This window comes from Melopsittacus undulatus, chromosome 4 (assembly GCF_012275295.1).
Source record: "Melopsittacus undulatus isolate bMelUnd1 chromosome 4, bMelUnd1.mat.Z, whole genome shotgun sequence".
NCBI classification, from domain to species: domain Eukaryota; kingdom Metazoa; phylum Chordata; class Aves; order Psittaciformes; family Psittaculidae; genus Melopsittacus; species Melopsittacus undulatus.
Window position 1 is genome coordinate 7,728,801 of NC_047530.1, and position 18,540 is coordinate 7,747,340.

The 18,540-nt window shown below is 44.7% G+C and overlaps 1 protein-coding gene across 1 annotated transcript in view; it reads left to right on the forward strand.

The window, feature by feature from the left end:
- The window catches only part of ITPKA (inositol-trisphosphate 3-kinase A), a 40,890-nt gene extending 22,549 nt beyond the window's left edge, over window positions 1-18,341 (forward strand). Inside the window, exons 2-7 of the mRNA XM_034062487.1 lie at window positions 2,811-2,907; window positions 5,025-5,238; window positions 6,882-7,086; window positions 12,368-12,469; window positions 13,531-13,602; window positions 14,213-18,341. Of these exons, the coding sequence (XP_033918378.1) occupies window positions 2,811-2,907; window positions 5,025-5,238; window positions 6,882-7,086; window positions 12,368-12,469; window positions 13,531-13,602; window positions 14,213-14,416 (894 nt within the window). The 3' untranslated portion in view covers window positions 14,417-18,341. The remainder of the gene's footprint in view (window positions 1-2,810; window positions 2,908-5,024; window positions 5,239-6,881; window positions 7,087-12,367; window positions 12,470-13,530; window positions 13,603-14,212) is intronic.
- The last annotated feature ends 199 nt before the right edge of the window (window positions 18,342-18,540 follow it).

An 18,540-nucleotide genomic window follows, 5' to 3' on the forward strand; every position in this document is an offset into this window, starting at 1 on the left:
GAAGCTGTGGACATTTGTAAGTGGTGTACAAGAGTCTTCTCACCCTCACTCAACAGCAGCTAGCTCTGTGATAGAGCCAAGTCACGGTTTAGCACTGAAAGCTTGCAGTTTGGAATGATGTAAAGCAAATAACAAAGAATATGAAAGGGATGTTTAAACATGCAGAAGTATTTATGAAACTGGGGTTTAGTTAGAGCCAGTCACATCTGTGGAGTTGCAGTAAGTGCAACAGAGTCTTCACGATTCCCACACATCCCGGATCTTTCTTGGATGCTTCCTCTCACTGGAGCAGTATGTTTTCAAAAGTATTACTGCTGCATGGGCAATTACATCAAACCAAGAGTGACTTCATTTCAGCTTGAATGCTTTCAAAACCGAAGTGAAATAGGAAGAAGCAGTCTTATTTCAGAATAAGTATGCTCATAGAACATAGAATGGTTTGGGTTGGAAAGGACCTTGAGATCATCCAGTTCCAACCCCCCTGCCATGGGCAGGGACACCTCACACTAAACCATATCACCCAAGGCTTCATCCAACCTGGCCTTGAACACTGCCAGGGATGGAGCGTTCACAACCTTCCTGGGCAACCCATTCCAGTGCCTCAACCCCCTAACAGTAAATTATATTATTATGTTGGTTTAATTTGCATATAATTTAAAACTTTTTTGTGAAGACAAATCCTTGAAAGGAAGATCTCTTGTGCCTGTGAGTGCACATATCCTTGTGATGCACTCTAAGCTAGCTGCAGGGCTTTGCCCTCCCGCAGTGACCAGCATTACTAGAGGATGCCTTATAAGAAATGTAGTATAAGCGACCCAGTATGGGAAAGGATGGCCAGATCCCAGTGTGATCTAGAGAGCTACATTTTGCCTGTGTATCATTGCCTGCAGTTGCACCATTTGTTATTTTTCTACTTCTGTACAAGTAGTAGAAGACAATAAGAATCAGGTGTCCTAAGCACCTGGATCATCGATCATATAGAATCATAGAACAGTCAGGGTTGGAAAGGACTTTAAGATCATCCAGTTCCAACCCCCCTGCCATGGGCAGGGACACCTCACACTAAAACCATGGCACCCAAGGGTTCATCCAACCTGCCCTTGAACACCACCAGGGATGGAGCATTCACAACCTCCGTGGGCAACCCATTCCAGTGCCTCACCACCCGCACAGTAAAGAATTTCTTCCTTAGATCCAATCTAAACCTCCCCTGTTTAAGTTTGAACCCATTACCCCTTGTCCTGTCACTACAGTCCCTAATGAAGAGTCCCTCCCCAGCATCCCTGTAGGCCCCCTTCAGATACTGGAAGGCTGCTCTGAGGTCTCCATGCAGCTTCTCTTCTCCAGGCTGAACAGCCCCAACTTTCTCAGCCTGTCTTCATACAGGAGGTGCTCCAGTCCCCTGATCATCCTTGTGGCCTCCTCTGGACTTGTTCCAACAGTTCCATGTCCTTTTTATGTTGAGGACACCAGAACTGCACACAATGCTCCAAGTGAGGTCTCACAAGAGCAGAGCAGAGGGGCAGGATCACCTCCTTTGACCTGCTGGTCACGCTTCTTTTGATGCAGCCCAGGATACAGTTGCTTTCTGGGCTGCAAGCACACACTGAAGCTGGCTCATGTTCATTTTCTCATCGACCAACACCCCCAAGTGAAATGCATGTTAGAGAAAACATGGTGGTCTTAAATGTTGATTTTTTTTCAGATGACCTAAACTTGTTTTCAGTTAAGTCAGTGCCTTCCATTGATCGTGGTGAATGCCAGTTAGACCATTGATAACCACTTCTGTAAATGCAGCCTAATCCCCGGCTATGCTTGATCCCAGTAAAAACCCATCAGTGCTAAATTGTCATGCACAAGTATTGAGCAGCCCCGTTATTTTCTCCAGCAGGATATCATGCTCTGGTGACAGAAGAAAGGAGCTGCTGGGCCTCGTTTGTAGGGCACTTTGGGACCCTGCACTGTGTGACACCTGTGCTGTTGGGCTGTGGTTCTCTCCCACCTGGGTTTCAGTTCCAGAGCTTGAGACTTCTTTACTTTCTATGTTTCTTTCTCCTTTCTTCCACTGTGGCAGAGGACTCAGTGCTGTTTGTGAGCAGCTGCTCTGTTTCCCTGTCTGCCCACAGCAGTACCCGCGCAGCTGCACTGTGTGTCAGCCAAAGATACCCACAGCAGTGCCCAGCTCTGTTAAAGAGTAACGAGGCTGGGAAAGAGGGGAGGGAGCAGGAAAATCCCTGACCTAGGGTGGATTCTGCAGCACACTGTAGAGTCAATGGGTGTCAATGGGTGCTGAGGTACCTCCGTATCCAGCTAGAGATGCTGTTTCTATGCATCTGTCACGGTAAGACTCACCTGCTGACTGGGAGAAAGCTGTTAATCATGGGGTGATGCTGAAGTTCCCTGGGAAGGGAAGTGGTGCTGGCAGTGGCAAGCACCTTGTGTTCATGTCTCATGGAAACTTAAATGTGTGTAAGCGTGTGTTCAGCGTCTGCTGCCCACATACTGTGTGACTCAGAGGAGGGTCAGGTGTGGCTCAGAACAGGCCTGTGACGTGCAGTGTGATGGGGTATTTATTTCTTCCAGGCAGCTTTCTTGTGGATGGTAGGACATTATGTGTGTGTTTGCCCAGTCTTGGGTTTGTGTGTGTATTTTTCCAACAAGGATCATTGTGCCTGTTTTATGGTTCCACCTTTGAGCACATACAAATGAGGAAGGAACAACTCAATGTGTGTGAAGGTATGTGGCAGGTTTGGGATATGTCAGGGTTTCAGCTTTTGCTCAACTTAATGTTTCTTTCCTTTGTATTCCAGAAAAAAGCATGGCATACAATTAAAACCATGGTTAACTTACCAGTCATCAGCCCCTTCAAGAAACGCTACTCGTGGGTGCAGCTGGCTGGGCATACAGGTGAGACCGATGTCTTCAGTGTGATTGTCTTTGGAGTGGGGATGGCAACAGCAAAGAAAACAGCATTTCGGTGTTTTTCTGTTTCCATCCTTCAAGGAAAAGGAAGGAGGAAGTATCACTTAAATCTGTGAACCAGAACATCTTTCTTTTGGTTGTGGTGGGGATAGGGAAGAATGAATAATGAGAGGAGCAGGGAAGCAATGGTCAGGCTCTATGGAAGGGCCAGGCTCCCCAGGCATCCTTGTAAGGTAGTATTGTTAGAGGGGAAGCAAGAAGGACTGGGGAGCTGAAGCCCTGGTCCATCTGTTGCTGTTGGTTGTGGTATGGGATCATCTTTCTTCACTGAGTAGCCAGTGTAAGTTCCCTGGTGGGAAGGATCACTGTCTGTGCTTCATCACTGGTAAGGATGGTGTTTCTAATACCAATCTCAAGCCCTCTCATCTGAAAGTAAACCCTTGAGTGGAAAACAAATCTGGTGCAAATTGACTTGCTGACCAGGTGTTTGCATTGTGAGCCTGTTATTGTTCACTGTATGCATATGAGGAGCAGCGCAGTCCCTGGGTCTATATTGTGTAGAGGTTGGCAATTGTGCTCCTAATGTCAGCTTTGTTTCTTTGGTAATGGAAAAAAACAACAAAGAGAAGTCATCAGCTTTGCTTCTCTTGTGCTTCGTTTAATTCATATGCAGCCTGTGCTCCTAAAGTGCTAGTGTGGGGTTTATTAGTACACATGTGGGCAGGCACCTACGCTGCATCGTGCTGTAATGCAGTACCTGAACCACCTCTTTATTATGCTAATGCACTAATATGGTGCACTTCAAAGCTGTGCAGAGAAGTTTATTTAGTCCTAGTAGATGAGTAGCTGCATTTTGCACAGTGGTATTGGTGGGACTGGCTTGTATCATGCAGAGTGCCAGGGTGATCAACCACTCTTACTGCAGTTTTTATCACTCTGTGTGCATGGTTGGCTTGATGTATGTGGAGTGATGCACTGGGCATGTAATAGTAACTCTTCTGGAGGCTGGTGTAGTAGGGTGGAAAAGGAGGGTTAAGAGGTTATGAGATGCTGATGAGGAGGGATACTGCTCCAGTTTCCTTTAAATAGTTTTCTGTGGTTGCATTTAGTCCTTCCCTTTTGCAGCTGTTTTCCCCTGATATGACAAGTTCTTTCTAAACTAAAACCTGGGTCATCGCCACGCTCACCCTTGTGCTGAGGCAATGCCAGTTCTAGGATTTGTCAGAGAAGAGCCAGTTTGCTGTGGCTGAAGGATCCTGCTGTGATAAAAATTGAGCAGTAGCCCCAGGATTAAGGAGGCTCCTGCTTTGGCACCTCTGTTATGTCATGTAGATTTAAGGGTACCTCTGAATGAAACACGTAGTTTCCTCAGATATCACTGGGAGGTTGCAGGACAGAAGAGCACCTGTACAATAGAGTTAGCTGGAGTCTAATTACTGCCTTGTCCTGAGCAGACTGTCATTTGTACTGGATACCATTCAGACACGGGGTTGTAAAAGCCAATCGCCCCACAGGGGGTACCTGCAGTGCAGCCAGGCTCAGGGAAGAAGCAGTACCCAGGAGGTACATGGATGTGCAGTCGTGTGTGTAGGAAGGGCAGTGCTTGGCTTCTGGCCTGTTTGGGGCTGTGGAACGATCGCTGTGTGACCGTGCTGCCTCGGTATGTACATACTCACAGGTGTACCCTCTGTGAGGATTAAGGACAAAGCCAGCACTGGCGATGTTACGCAGCTTTAAAATAGCCTGTCAGAGGATTAATGAATTCTGGCTCGTGGCTTCTTCCTGTTCATTTTAGCAAGCAGAGTCGTGTTTAATATCCTAACAAAGACTTTAGCATGGGAAAAAGAAATAGATGGCCTGGAGCAGCTGCACTCCTTAAAGCTATGAATTCTGACATGGGAATGTATCCAAACGGACTTCCACTGCCAACGGCTGTGTTTGTCCTGGGTGTTTCATCTTTAATGAAAAGCATGTTGTCTCTGCTGGTCAGGGGAAGTCTGTAACTGGTGTCATGAGGCAGGTGAAGCTGGAGTGCTGAGGGAAGGTGCATTTCTGGTTTTGCTGGTCAGTCTCATCAGCGTGTGCCTGGTTTTCTCTTTCAGGGAGTTTCAAGGCAGCTGATAGTGGGAAGATACTCAAACGCTTCTCAGAGAATGAAAAGGAGTGTTTTGAGCGACTGATGAAAGATCCGCTCCGTGCCTGCGTCCCTTGCTTCCATGGTGTGGTGGAGAGAGATGGAGAGAGCTACATTCAGCTGGATGACTTGCTTACTGATTTTGAAGGGCCTTCTGTGATGGACTGCAAGATGGGGATCAGGTGAGGTCCCTGAAAGAAAAAGTGCTTTCTAACCTAAAGGCATTGGAAGGAAGTGGGTGAAGGGATGTGGTTATGCTCTGTCTGGAGGAGTTTGATCACATTTCTGGAGCCTTGGGTTTCAGTCCAGACAACCTGTTATGTGTTTGGCACACAACACTTTGGACAACCTGGGGAGGGTGTGCCCTAGTGTTCCCTGGTTGTACATGGATTTTGGAAACTAACTGATCTATGGCCTGAAAAGGTTTCCACACCAAGACATTCTCAGGGGCGATTTAAGACAAACTTTCTCTGCAGTGGCCTGATAATACATGGGGAAAATAATTACATGGTTCATTCATTGCCAGTTCATTTAATCTTTGTGTATGCAGTGATTCAAAACACCCCACAAAGAGTAAAATCCCCATCTCCAAATGTGAATGACTGAATAGCGCTGTGAAAGGTCATTTCCAACGCTTGAATGAGTCTTCACTGGTATTGATCTGTTCTGTAAACAAAAGGGTTGACCATCTGCTCAGGGCTGACCTGTGTTTTTTCCCTGCTCTGACATCTCTACAATGCTGCCACCTTGTTCACTTTTCTTTTCCTTCTCTTGGCTGTGATGAAGAGAAAAACCTCAAAAAACCCCTAAGCATAACAAACAGATAAGGGATCTGCTGACAGTCTGGAGTAACAGTACAGAGAAGTATGAACTGTCACAGTGATTCCTTGTGTGCCAGCTCAGATGCTCAGGAGTTATTGTCATACATGAGCTATTCAGCTTACAGGAGCGCAGACAAGCCTTTTCAAAGAACTCAGACTCTTAAATCAGAGTAGTATTGCGTAGCACTGGTATGCACAGAATAAAGAGGAGAAGGATTTGCAGCAGTGCACATTTTATTCAGAGCAGGTGACATTCTGGTAATGACTGACAGCATCTCCTAAACACCACTCTGGGTGTTACCCTGGGATGATGAAAGTACACTCCAGGCACCTGACAAAGTGCAACCTTTAGAAGACCACTGGAATGTAGAGAACCTAGATAGTGCCTTTCTAATGGTTACCAGATTAACAGGTCGAGTGATAACGGCAAAATAAGGAAGGTTTGTCACCCTTCACCTCCCTGTTCTTAGTTACCTCTTCTGGTTTGTAGCTGCTCAGATAATCTGCTTTACTCTTTTTTGCTGTATGAAAAGTGATTCTGTCTTTCACTGCGATGCATTAGGTAAAACCTTAACTGCTTTCTGAAGCCTAAAAAAACCACATGTGATTGATGTTAGGGTGGTTTTTTTTTGAGGAGAAAGAAGGCAGGAAGGCTTCAGCAGCTCTATTTGCTTTTGATTTCATTGTAAGTGCTCTCTCCTGACTGTCCCCTGAAAGGACAGTTTCTGTTTCATGGCACAATAGGAATTCAGCTTTCTCCCATTCTGTAAGCAGGAGTCATTGGTAACAGATAAAAGCAAGTGAAGGTATAGTTAGAACAAGAAGAGAATGACACAATTCCCATGGCCTACACAGTCATTCTTCTCTGTTTCTCTTCCCCATACACCCAGCTGAGGTAATGATAACACTTTCTTGGTTGCCATTTGTTGAGGCCAGTTTGTAAGTTGTAGAAAGAAATACTTGGAGAGTCCTCACAGTTCCATTGGGATGTGGTGTTTTTGCAGGACGTACCTGGAGGAAGAGCTGACTAAGGCCCGAGAGAAACCAAAGCTGCGTAAAGACATGTACAAGAAAATGATCGAAGTGGATCCTCTCGCTCCCACAGCTGAAGAGAATGCCCAGCATGCTGTCACCAAACCCAGATACATGCAGTGGAGGGAAACCATCAGCTCTAGTGCCAACCTGGGCTTCAGGATTGAAGGGATTAAGGTAATAGTTTCACTTCTGCCTGTTCTTGGAGACCAAACTTTGATTTGTTGATGATCAAGAAGACTGGTGTGTATCAGTAGCCAGGTCTTCCAGAGGGTTATGTGAAAATGCAGTAATTGAAACCACAGAGTTTAGTGTGTTGTGGCTTTAAAACACCCACTGTAATTATAACAGAGTAGCATCAATGAAGTTAAGGATCAAGTGCACATCAGCTGTACTTGATTCAACCACAAGAACATTGCAGGAAGGACTCAAGCAAGTACACAGTATAGATAGAATGAGAATGAGACTGTTATAAGGAACTTAGAACTGAAGAAATAACCACCCCCACCATGCAATTACTTTTTCATCCAGGAACTATACATATTTATTGCAAGTGAATCACAGTAAAGTGGTTTTGTTCCAGTTACGTTTATTTGGAAGGCATGTTAAAATCATTAGCTTAGATATTCTTGGGATCAGGGAAGCCCCTTTGCCTTTTAAGTACATGATGATATCTGGTGTAGATGGAGCTGGAAAAAAGCCAAAACAACCAAAAATAAAACTTCTCCTTCAACAAAGTCCATCTGCTGTTCTTGATGGATAAGTTTGTGCCCTTATACCATTCCTAGGATACTACCTTATAGCCACAGAAGAACCTGGGCAATTTTCTTTCTTACCCATTAATTCTTTATATTTGTTATGCTCTGTGGCAGTGTCAGGTACCTACCTGGAAGCCCATAGGACCTACTCTCAGCATATCAGCCACCTGGCTCAAGTCACTTGCATGTGAACACTTGTTGGATCCAGAAGTGTACTTCCTGCTTTGTGTAGTCCTGTCGCAGCTAGCCTGGCGTAAGGATAGTGCTGTACTTGTAGCAGCATAGGGCACAGGGAGGGCTGCCCAACCACCCACATGCTACCTGAAGCCTACGATGGGACAGCTGTGAAATTGGTGTGGGTTGCCCTGTGTGCTTTCAGGATGTTCCTGGAGCATGAATGTTTAATTTGGGTATGTTAGTCCATTGTAAATTATAATCTGCATTAGTTTTGCTTCCATTTAATAGTTCAAACTCAGAGGAAGAAGAAAGGGATTAAAGAAGGTGATGCTGATGAGCAGAGGATCTTTAAACACCCCTTTCTTATCTGCTTCTCTGTGTTGGCTTATCCTTTCCTTATTCACAGATTCTCCTGTTGTGATACAGGAACTAGGGTTTCCAGCTCATGCTGTACTGGCCCCTGTATGCTGTGCCACCCACTCCTGACTGTTAGACATAGGCATCCTCATGCAGGAACTGTGTGAGTGGCAGATGATCTGGCTCCAGGCCAGCCAAGGCACTTCTTTTATTACCCTTTAGCCACCTAATGATGTTATCCAGATAACTGTTTTATTCCTGTGCTATTTAGGTCTTTGGATGTTCTGTGTAATGGCATCAGAAACCCAGATGACCTTAAGACCTTTTATATATATTCTTGGAAAGATAGTTGGTCAGTGTGGAAGTTGTACAGATTTATGCTGAGTCCTGGGGAGTGACTGAGCTAAGGGAGCACAGGGAAGCTCCAATAAAACCTCCTGGTTTGTTCTTGGTGAGTCAGTTGGTTATTACAGGTGGGTAGGAACAGTGTGTCCCACAGACTGCATGGTACTTTCCTGTGTTGAGACAAAGCTGTAACTGTTCAAAGCAGGACACACATACTTAATCCTTGATCAAGCATAAGGAATGGTTTGGAGTACTGCAGAGCATTACCTTCTCCTCTGTCTCCCTGTGCTGTTATGAGGGATGCGGGTATTATTTTCTTACTTGTTTACATGGACAAATGCTGACAGAAAGTGAGTTGCTGAAGCAATGGAGCTGGTCAGTACTCCCTGCACTGTTTCACTGAAGCTGAACTGTACGTCCAGCTCTGTTTATTTGCAGAGAAGTGAAGCCATGCCGGGATCCCAGTTTTGAGAGGAGAGCCTATAAGGATCAGTGGTGCCAGCTAGTGGTTGATGGGGAAAAAGGGGTTGTTCTCCGTGAGTGGGCTGGGAACTCCTGGAGGATGCTGAGCAGATGTGTTGGGTTTGGTCATTCAGGAATATTCCTGCCCTGTGGCTGCTGGAGTAAGAAGTGGAAGCAACGAAAATGAAATCATAGAAGCCCTCCTGTAAAGTGGCTGCCAATAAATGAGATCTGATTCACTATAGAATCATAGAATAGTTAGGGTTGGAAAGGACCTTAAGATCATCCAGTTCCAACCCCCCTGCCATGGGCAGGGACACCTCGCACTAAACCATGGCACCCAAGGCTTCATCCAACACTGCCAGGGATGGAGCATTCACAACCTCCATGGGCAACCCATTCCAGTACCTCACCACCCTTACAGTAAAGAATTTCTTCCTTAGATCCAGTCTAAACCTCTGCTGTTTAAGTTAGAACCCATTACCCCTTGTCCTGACACAACAGTCCCTAATGAAGAGTCCCTCACCAGCATCCCTGTAGGCCCCCTTCAGATACTGGAAAGGCTGCTATGAGGTCTCCACGCAGCCTTCTCTTCTCCAGGCTGAACAGACCCAACTTTCTCAGCCTGTCTTCATACAGGAGGTGCTCCAGTCCCTGATCATCCTCGTGGCCTCCTCTGGACTTGTTCCAACAGTTCCATGTCCTTTTTATGTTGAGGACACCAGAACTGCACACAATGCTCCAGCTGAGGTCTCACGAGAGCAGGGTAGAGGGGCAGGATCACCTCCTTCGCCCTGCTGGTCGTGCTTCTTTTGATGCAGCCCAGGATACGGTTGCTTCCTGGGCTGCAAGCACACACTGAAGCTGGCTCATGTTCATTTTCTCATCGACCAACACCCCCAAGTCCTTCTCCATGTGCAAGCCTTCTCCATCAGCGGGATACCTTTTCTCTTTAGGCTGATTCATCGCTTTGCCTTTCCTTGCTTCCATATCTCTTAAATCAGGTCAGCTTCATTTATGGGATTTTATACTCTTACCAAAAATAGTTTGAACCGTTAGGTTTCCTTACAGCTGGTGCCTGACATTCAGCCTCTTGTGCTTCCAGGTTTGGAATGCAGGTTTTCTCTCTGGAAGGGGCTGACTGAAGGTGACAGATATTGACAAGGTCACAAACATTCTCTCTATGACAATAAGCTAATAGACCCTAAGCTAATATCTGCAGAAGAGATATGCATGGGGCTGAGAACCAGGAGTTCTGGCTTTCCAATCTGTCACTGAATCTCTGTGCAGTTTGGGAAATTAAGTCTTCCTTTGGTACCATTTCTTCAGCTGTAGATCAGGGATATCCATTTTCCCAGGAGAACATCAGACTTGATTCATAAATCTTTGTGAATCCATATAAGTCACGACCTTAAGCCAGAGCCCTGTAAGGGAAGTCTGCAGAGGAATCTGAGCAAGATAGGTAGGACTATTCCATGGAGCTGCCAAAGCTGCCCTCCTGCTAGCTATGTCACTGTCACATCTAATGAGAAGTGCTGCAAGCATCCTGATGTCTGCATCATGTAGCTGCCTGCTCTGCTGTGCAGGAATGTCTCTATGGGCCTTGTCAAAGGTGTGGCTTTAAAGAGCAAGTCAGACAAGAGCCTCCTAGGGATCAGGTACATCCAGAGCTGTTGCGAGGCCTTGATATGGAATACAAAGGTTGGTGCCATTCAGAATCTGGATGTTTACAGCAATGGACAGGCAGCAGTTGTGTTTCCTTCCAACCACTGCAAAGGAAGAAAATCATAAAAGTGCTTCTAAACAGCAGGGAAGCAAGCAGCCAGTCTGCCCAGACATAAAAGGATGAAAAGGGAACACACAGCAGCTATTCCAGACAGTGCTCTGGTATCTGGAACTCAGGGAGAAGTGATTTTTTTCAGACAACCTTACTCAAGAGGTAATAGGCATCAGACCAAGTTCCAAATTTCTATGTGCTGTTGAACATTATAATACCTCAGATCAGATGGTTCCTAACTTTCACTGCCTACCTGCTGCACTTCCCTTGCATAACTTGCACATCTCATCAGGCTGACATGCCACACTTGTATCTGGCCCGCAGCCCTGGAATAGAACTCTGTTTATTCTGCTGCTAGGAAGTCTGGTAGGTGGGAGGCTGTTCTGCATGGCTTTGCCATTCAGTCAGTTCATTCCCTTGCATGATAAATCTGCAAATTTAGCATGCTTGGATTTTTTTGGGGTATATACTAGGAGTTGAGCTCTGCTGTGGAGTAAATAGTGTTTCACCTGCTGAGACTGGAGCTGAATTGAAGCAGTGTTGGTGCAGTCACTTTTAACACGTAGGAGGGAACACATTTGCATGACCTGTTGATTTACTCTTACAATGAAAATAAAGGATGTCATTGGACTGATACAGTGGGAGGAATACAGTTTGATAATCATGCAGGCTCTTGTAGATACAGGCTGCCAGCTGCAGTACTTGCTGTATTTTACATGTGTGTCCTAAAAGGTTGTATTTGTTTCTCTTTAATCACCAGGGATGTTCTTGGGGAAATGCATATTCATGTAGTCTGTATTGACAGCTCTTATTTACTTGTAGCTCCACAAGCGCAAACTGGTCACTGCTAGTATGGAAAAAGACTCGTTTTTCAGTAGCAGGGTACTTTGTACTGAGCCTTACTGCTAGTACAGATATACTCTGAATTTCTCCAGGACCCACTTGGATATGAGCAAGCCTGCACTGTCCTTTGCCAAAGCTCCCACACATGTGCTTTGTCACTGCTAGCACTGCAAATCCCAAGTTGTCCCTGTCTGCAGCCAGCTTTCTGTTCTGTGTCTTCTGGGTCACATTCATGTGCAAAGGTATACTGGGAATTGAGTCTTCACCACAATTCTTTGATTTCTCCATTGAAAAACACAACCAGAAAAAACCTGACACCCAAACAGAAAGGACTGGTAAAACTGGGCTTGAAAATGTCCCATTGCATCCCCAGCTGGGGTTTGACTGTACCAAGTGAGATGAGAGGACAAACCAAGGAGGTCACTGTGGTTTTACCCATTGAACTTTGCGCTGCTTGTACTGACACGTGAGGAAACCCTCCTGCAGGCTGGTAATAGCATGATTTGGGTTGTAACTGCACTCAACAGGAAATGAACTGCCATTTAAAGCTGGCCAATCAGCTTGTGTGGCTTTTCTCCTCCACTTCTTGCTTGGTTTTATCTGCTCTCTTCCTCTGCAACTACTCACTTTGATCTGGTTAGCAAGAGCTGAGCTGTTGGTGGTTCAGAAGGATCAACTGATGAGGGGAACGATACGTGTGTAGTATAAATTGTCTCTGTCTTTGTGTGGTTTTGTGCAGAAGGCGGATGGAACATGTAACACAAACTTCAAAACTACGAAGACACAGGAGCAAGTTCTCCAGGTTTTTGCGGAATTCATTGAGGGCAACACAACTATTCTGGTGAGTCTGAGCTCTTCAGGTTCACTGTTCTTTGACTCCAGGAACTTACTTCAGGGCCATGCTTCCTCTGGTGCAAGAAAATTAATTAAACTACCAAGGAAGAAAGTGGTTTTGACTTCTAGTCCCTCTCAGCAGGTGGAGTGGTCATGGGAACTTGATGGGCTGTGAGAAGTAGTTGGCTGAGACCAATTCTGTCAGCCCTTTCCAAGGAGTTCACCTCAAGCTCCTCATGCTGGAAAAAGATCAGTCAAGCTACCTTATGGCTTGCCATCAGTTAGATGGTGTTAGATGAGTCTTAGATACATCAGAGGATGATGATGTCTATGCAAGGATTGTGTTGGCAGGCAGGAAAATTCATGATTTGGGAATTCAGTCTGGAGAGGATGAAACCAAAGCATGGGGGCAGGAAGTGAGATTGGTGGCTGGCTGGGCTCCTATGTGAGAGACTTGCCTTGAAGAGCAATTCCTGTGTGCTGCTTCACAGGGAGCACAGCAGGCATATGGTAGGTGGCATAACGTGTCTTGTCTTTGGAACTTTAAAGGAGCCCATAGCACTTTGCTGCAATGTAGAAGTGATGATGAAGGCACGTGAGCCCTGCAGGAGGAGTGTGCATTAAAAATGGACACTAGACCTTTATGCATTAGGCCTTGTTCTTGTATTGATTCCTCCCTCCCTCCCCTGGTTGGGGCTCCTCCTTGTCCCTGTAACACAATTTCATTCTCTTTTCACTGTGGAGAATGCAAAGGTTTTGAATTGTTTGGGACTATTTTCTCTTTTTTTATTAAAGATTGGGGAAAAAAAGGATGCAGGAAATGTCGCTGCATCCAAAACAAGGCAGGGGAGTGTGCTCTATGCAGCAGAAGAACTGTTCGTTCACTATGAAAGCATCTTGAAGTGTATTTTCAGATTGATTTTGAAATGAGGAACCTCTTGTTTTGAAGGACCTCTAGCCTAAAACTAACATGAGCTGTTCATTATATTGGCTCTTGTAAACAGAGTAACTTCATTCAATCTTTACGTAAAGATTTATGGGTTGTTTTTTTACCTTCTCTTCCTCCAGAACAAATACCTCAAGCGTCTGCAGGAAATTCATATCATTCTTGAATCCTCAGACTTCTTCAAGCGACATGAGGTAAGAAGTGGTTATAACACTATGGAGGTGCATTGCTGCTTTGTTTGGTCATTCAGGTGTACTTCAGAGTACAGCTGTATTACTAGAAAGGAGTTTGTAGCAGAAGACAACTAATATATGTTAACAGCACAGATACCACAAAGCCTCCATCACAATGATACAAAAGCTTAAACCAGTTGCGGAATGATGTAAATCCTTACATCATTATAGAATCCCAGCACTTATAGCTCTGGGACACTGAAGGTAATGGTTTATTAGCATCAGTTTACTGTGGTTACTCTGATCTTGATGCATTCTAGTGGTCTGTCTTTGAAAGCAGTCACTGGATATTGCTGAATAGCTCAAATCAAGACCTGCTGCCAAGTGAACTGGAGAAAGTGCTTTTCTTCCTGTTGTCTGCTGGGTCCTTTTGCTCATCTGCACATTACTGATTGATATGGTTATGCAAATGAGGCATGTAAATTGTCAGTGTGTAAGTGCAGCGCCAAAGTCTGTTGGGTCACAGGTTAGAAGTTCATCTGAGGAGGTATTTTTCTTAGTGTGAAGTGTTAAGTGGTGAGGAAGAGTTACAGATGTGTTTTTAACCACATCATTTCAATCTGCCTTCCAGGTCGTTGGAAGTTCACTACTTTTTGTACATGATGGCAGTGGGAATGCCAACGTGTGGCTGATTGATTTTGGAAAGACCACCCTACTCCCTGATGGGCAGACACTGGATCACAGGATCCCCTGGGAAGAAGGCAACAGGGAGGATGGGTACTTGTTGGGGTTGGACAATTTGATTGGCATCTTGGAAAGCATCACTGAGAGATGAGTTGAGAATGACACAAAACTTGCAGGGCTTCTCTGTAACTTTCTGCTCTACTGGATCACTCAGTCTGAAGGAAACCTTTAACTCCCTCCAAACTCCTGAGGTCATCAGTGCAGAGGGAGCTGCATCCAGAACCCAACAGTTGGTGACCAAAATGACTTTGCGTCAGCCCTCTATGAACCTGAATAACTCCAGATTAGTTTGCATTGCACCAGCCTAACTTCAGACTGGTCCTCAGAGAATGAAGATCTCCATACTCAGGAATCACATCAGCATGAGTCAAGAGGTCTGTATGGTAAACCAGAATGATTCTGTTTTCTGGCAAACTGATGGGACTCCAGATAACGTCTTAGTGAACCAGAGCAAGTGCTTGGAGATTCAGGGTAGGAATGACAGTTTTCCAGGGAACCGCATAGTTTTGAAACCAGCAAGAGTTGGGGTTGTTTTTTTTCCTTCTGATTCCAAGTCTCCTTCCTCCTGTGTACACCATAGGTTAGACCAACAACTTCTGCTGCATTGTGTTACAGTGTGCACAAGGTGGAAACAGGTGATAATCACAAGAAATCTGGAGCAAAGGGGGACAGCAGTTTGTAGTGGCTGCATGTGACTGCTGTGTCTATTCCTCCTCCTCCCTACCCTAGCCTCTATTCACTTCTATCTGGGAACAGCCTTTGCTTTCTATGTATCCTCTCAGGAGATTACAGATACTTTAGGGAGAGAGCAGCAGCCTATTGTCTCCACAACCATTTGACTTTGAGGCTGGGTGAGCTGTTGGAAAAGTTGCTAGCTTGGCAGATTTGGCCTCTTGCAGCTGAACTGCAGCTCTGAAAATCAGTAAAGGTTCTTACACACAGCCCAGGGATCTAAGGGCTTTTTCCAAGGCTTGTTTATTTCTAGAGGTAAAACCCCTATACCCGTGCACATACAAGCATGCACTGGTAGCCAGCAACCAATGTGGTCTTTTAAGATCGTGGTTTGACTGTCTCCTACTGCATGGGACTTCTTAGCCATATAATATGATCCTGCCACTTAATTGTATAGATGGGCACACTGATCATGTTTCTGCATTCACAGTGTTACACTAATGATGAGTGAATTCCCAGGCATCCTTCCTCCCAGGTATCAGCTGTTAACTCAGGGCAGTTTTGGGGAAGGAAAGTCTATATATCACATTCCCTAGTCCCCACCTGGAATTGTGGAGCCATCTGTGGTTCATCCTTCTTTTGCTGTGCCCTGGGCACAACCACAGAAGATTCACAGCATTAATGTCAAGAAAGTGATTTTTTTTTTGTAGTGGCTTCACATACTTGCTCTGTTGGTTGCTTCTGATCACTTAAACAGTTCTTTAAATACTAGCAGTAGAAATACTATCAGTAGTCACATGTGCACTTCCATTCCTGGTTTTAACATTAATAACATGATGGTGCAGTTTTCAAACTGAGAACACAACTTGTATTGCTTGGTTCTTAATCCCCTTTTAACATCTAAAGCTGGTGAGGCACACTGATCAGAAATTGTTGTCTTTTGCTGGAGTCCTCTGCTCAGAAGAGATTCTGAGAACTTTAGGATATATGAAGGTGACTCCATGCTTTGGAAAATGGCTATTTCAATAGTAATTGTGATCATGAGTAAAAAAATGGACTGTAGAGTCCAGGTCTGGAATGAAATCTGTATCTACAGCATTTGTAATTAGAATTTAAGAGTCTACAATAATTTCTAAAGGGAGTTTCTGCAGATAACACACTACTGTACTAAGACATCAGTCAGATTGAATGACTTTTTCATCACCTCTAAACAAAACAGCAGTATTACAAATTCAAGCTCAGCTGTGATTTGAAAGTTAAATGACAGAGAGTGGGTATTCTGTAGGAAGTAATGACATGGAAACATTTCATCCTAACCCAGCAGTTGTTTGAAACTGGTAATCAATGCAGTTCACTGCAAATTCAGCCTTCTCTGTCCTCCCAGAGTCCCTCACAGTTTTATTTTCATGACAGTAAGTTAATGAATTTTCCACTTAGATATTTCAGAGGATTTACACATTTTTTATATGACAGAGAGCACAGACCTTATCATTGCAGAAGCCTCCTAAGTTTTGAACTGCTATGAGATGAAAAACTAAGCCTTGGTGAATTTCATACAGTTGAAGTCTTCCTCCTTTCCTGCAGCTGACAGGTAATCATGCCCTAGCAGTGCTTAAGGAGCAGGAAGTAACTAGGCCTCCCAGGGGAGGACTTTAGTACCAATGCCTTTTCTATGAGACTGCAATTGCAGCAGTCCTACCATAATGAAAATAAGAAGTTAGAAATGAGCCTGTTCAGGTGATAGCATTCAGTAGTGGTTTGCCTGATGGATTGATCTTCAGAGTTAAATTTGTTTTGGAAGAGTTAAACTTCTTCTGTTACCCCACACGTGACTCTTTGCACCAGTCTAACTTACTTTCTAGAGGGGAGACTTAGATGGTAAAAATTGATGCTCAAAAGTCAGTTGAGAATTTGAGATACAAGCCTAGAATGGCCAGTTCTAAAGGAGAAGTGTGGGTACCAGTAGCTTCAAAGCACCCAACTGCTGCTGGCGGCTGATGGTTTGCAGTGTGTGATCTTGGGAAACGTGGAGAATGATCCGTTCCTCTGCAGTAGTTGAACAGGTCGGAGGGGGAAAGAAAACCTCTGCTGTAGCAGACCCTGGTCTGGAAATAGTTCTAGCAAGTTAGTTTAGAAATGACCTTTTGGCTTGCTAAGGGAAGAAGCTACAATCTGCTGCTGCTGTTATAGAAAAGGAGAAAAGGAGGCAGCTTTTTCACTATCAAACTGCACGTGTGGGACTGGAAGTGAGCACTGGAGCTCTATGGGCCTGGAGGCTATGAGCTCACAGGCAAACTACCACTGGGTGAGTTGGGTACCTGGATTCATACTGGATGGCCCCAAGTGCCTGTCTTTACACTCACTTGCTGATGTGAGGAAGCAGTATAGCCTCCTTCCACTGTGGAGTACATTGCCTTTGAATAAGCTTATATTTACCAGAGGGTCAGTACTGTGCCTTTGCACAGGCATGTAACACAGAAGAGCTGATGCATGCTAAAAAAGGTATTTGTTCACATACAGGTCCAGCATGAAGTTCTTTAATGCCTCCACTGAGATTCTGCTCCACTGGGGACACTAAGAGCTTGTGTGTTTCCAGAGCACAGTGAGATATGCTGGCCCAGAGCACTTTGGTGCTGCACAGCTAACTTCTGACACCAAGGTGTTTAAACTCACTAGTTAGATGCAGCAATTCTTACTGCTGTAGCTGCTGCCTTCCTATGTGAATCCAGCAGTAGGATTTCTCTCCCTCAGCTTTGTCAGTGACTTGTTTTTTTTGGCCTTGGACAACTAGGCCTCAGTTCTGTTCCCATTTTACAGATGGGAATAGTACCTCCTTACCTCACAGGACTGGTGTGAGGTTGGCCTTCATTATTGCTTGCAAGATGCTGTGAGATTCTTTTGGAGGAAGGTGCAATATAGAAAGAAATGCACAGAGATACATCAGCTAAGTTTAAAAAGGATGGGTGTTGTGGCCCCACAAGGGTAGAAATCTGGATGAAATTTAACCAAAGTGGTAAAAATTAAATGACCTCCCTGTTAAATTTACACAGGGGGAGAAATTTACTTAACATCTGATCCAGTTGCTACTAGAGGGAAAGGTTTCAATGGGAGTTGGACCAAACCCTTAAGTATCTTGGAGGGCTCTTGCTATTTTTTATTGCTGTTGTTATTATTTGTTGTTTTTAAGGTACTGAGATCAAATGGCCTGTATCATCCACATGCATCCGTTCTGAACACTACAATGCAATGCTGACCGTGGTCACTTTTGACATTGACTGTATTGGTTGAGTTTTTGTTACTCTGAAGTGTGTAAACTACTAAATAAATGAGACTGAAGGAAAAAACAAGACATCCACTGTGGTTTGGTCACAGGACAGTAGTATCTTTTCTTGAAGAATGTCCTTAGGGAAGTAACAAGGACTATTTATTTTGGTGTTTCTTGTACTTTTAGTCTTTAGCATCTAATATTTCTTGAAACAAAACTGGTTCTAACACATGTAGAAGCTTGGTTCAAAACCTATTAGGTACATTTGCTTTAGAACC